At 43.3% G+C, this 1,837-nt stretch overlaps 1 protein-coding gene across 1 annotated transcript in view; it reads left to right on the top strand.

Annotated features, from left to right (window-relative positions):
* The window catches only part of LOC131878752 (caltractin-like), a gene marked incomplete at both ends in the record, with an annotated part of 4,050 nt that extends 3,208 nt beyond the window's left edge, over positions 1–842 (top strand). Inside the window, 1 exon segment of the mRNA XM_059224864.1 lies at positions 643–842. Within this exon segment, the coding sequence (XP_059080847.1) occupies positions 643–842 (200 nt within the window).
* Positions 843–1,837: the final 995 nt, after the last annotated feature.

The raw sequence follows: 1,837 nt of genomic DNA, 5'->3' as shown, positions 1-1,837 counted from the left end.
AATTTCATCATACCACTGCACCAACAAAATAATTTTGTTGAACCTTTTTTAGCATTTGCCAAATTCATATCACTTTGACCAACTAAACGAAAACGTGCCTTAATGAGCACTTTAGATCTAGTAAATGTGATGTCCTCCTTAGCATTCTTCAAAGAACTTACTTTGATGTTGGGTTTCATCGCCCGGAAACGAAGCTTCATTTCCAGATCTTTGAAGTAGTCTGTTTTTCCTCTGGAGATCGTACGTCATTGAAAAGAAAGGTCAACTTCTTAACTGCAGCTGCATTTCCTTTTGTTATTTGTTTTTTAAATGGATCCAAATAAAATGTGATCAATCGTAAATTACTGTGCAGTCCCAGTCAATTGAACTTGAGTCGTTATCTATGTTACATGACGGATCAAAAGAAGCCCATTGTCAAAGCAACCAAATCTGAAAATATCCCTTAACTGCGAGATAGGGATTACTTGTAAAAGCATTCATCGAGAGAGGATAAAAAGAGGCCAAAGTCAGACATAAAAAAAGACCCAAACAGTTCGTTGAAATCCAAAGAAACCAATTAGGGTAGCAGTGTTTTAACATTTCAAAGACTGAATGACTGACCTAAAACCAACCAATCCTCTGTTTACTGTACGTATGTCGCAGACTTGCTCAAATCAAAGGCATCAAGACTGGCCGTCCGGATGGTATACCTCAGAAAGCGCCAGAAACCCCGCCCCCCGGAGCGGGCTCTAAAACCCGTCGTTCCTCGAAGGCACCCAGTCGGAAGAGTGTGCTTAGTGGCGGGGAAGATACCAGCCAATTGAGCATTTCCAAAGGCGAAGAGAGGTGGATCGACTACAGAGGTGAGCAGTCTTCCAAGGGATGATGTTCCACACAAAAACGTATTTTCGAGTATTTTCGGAAGCTAGTCGGTTTTTCGCAGAGCTCTTAATTATTTGAGCAAACAGCAACCGAAACAAGTGCGACTTGCGTGCTCGGAATTCTTGGCAAAGTTTTGTACGCATGATAGTGAATGCAGCAGTTGGCCAGTGGAACTACTGCGGATTGTGCCATGGTCCATGGTGAATGTGTTTGGTGAGTGCGAGTAGGATCTCAGTCCTATTCTTGGCCTTATTTAAGGTTCCAAAGGTGCAGTGGTGGATACTAAAATAAAGCGAAGGAAAAACACAGGGCCAGAATAGCTTTGAATTTGCTTAGAGGGCTTTGGGAATTATGGTTTGCCAATAAAACGGCCTGGCTGGCCGACTGGATTCTTCTCTCTAGGGAGCGCGGTCCGATAACTTTGGCTTTCATCTTTATTAGACGCGCTTCAAGTCCCGGGTCCCAGGGTCCCAGAGCCCAAAGTTTCGAATTAGTGCCTCCAGTTGGATCGGCTTTTCGAGGCAGCAACTGGATGATTTTTATGGCTGGTCAAGGCTCTGTTGAGCCCAAGAAAGCCCAAGTTTCTTTCCAAAGCCATATCGAGCTTGAAAAGAAGCATCTGTATGAAGTACTCGTAACTAGCTCTTTTTGTGGTGGGATGACAAATGAGTTGTCGCATTGAATCATCTTGCCATATGCTGGACTCAAATTGTTGTGAGTGGCTCCACGCGTTCATAATAGGAATAAAAAAAAGTTTCGGAAGAACCTGGATTGTATATAAGGATTGTACAGAGAGACACATTACCTGTCCTCTCTTTTCTCTTTTCTCCACTTGGAGGACTTGTTATCCTCGGGACTGAAAAAGAGGCCCATTATTCTGGGGTTGATTGATAATGCCTGTAAAAAGCCCGGACTCGAGACCCGAGTCAGCTGAATTGGCATTGATGAAGAGAACGAAAGTAGCTCACTTACTACT

This window comes from Tigriopus californicus, chromosome 4, assembly GCF_007210705.1.
Source record: "Tigriopus californicus strain San Diego chromosome 4, Tcal_SD_v2.1, whole genome shotgun sequence".
NCBI classification, from domain to species: domain Eukaryota; kingdom Metazoa; phylum Arthropoda; class Copepoda; order Harpacticoida; family Harpacticidae; genus Tigriopus; species Tigriopus californicus.
Note: the sequence above shows the minus strand (reverse complement) of the source record. Positions and strands in the feature narration are given on the sequence as shown.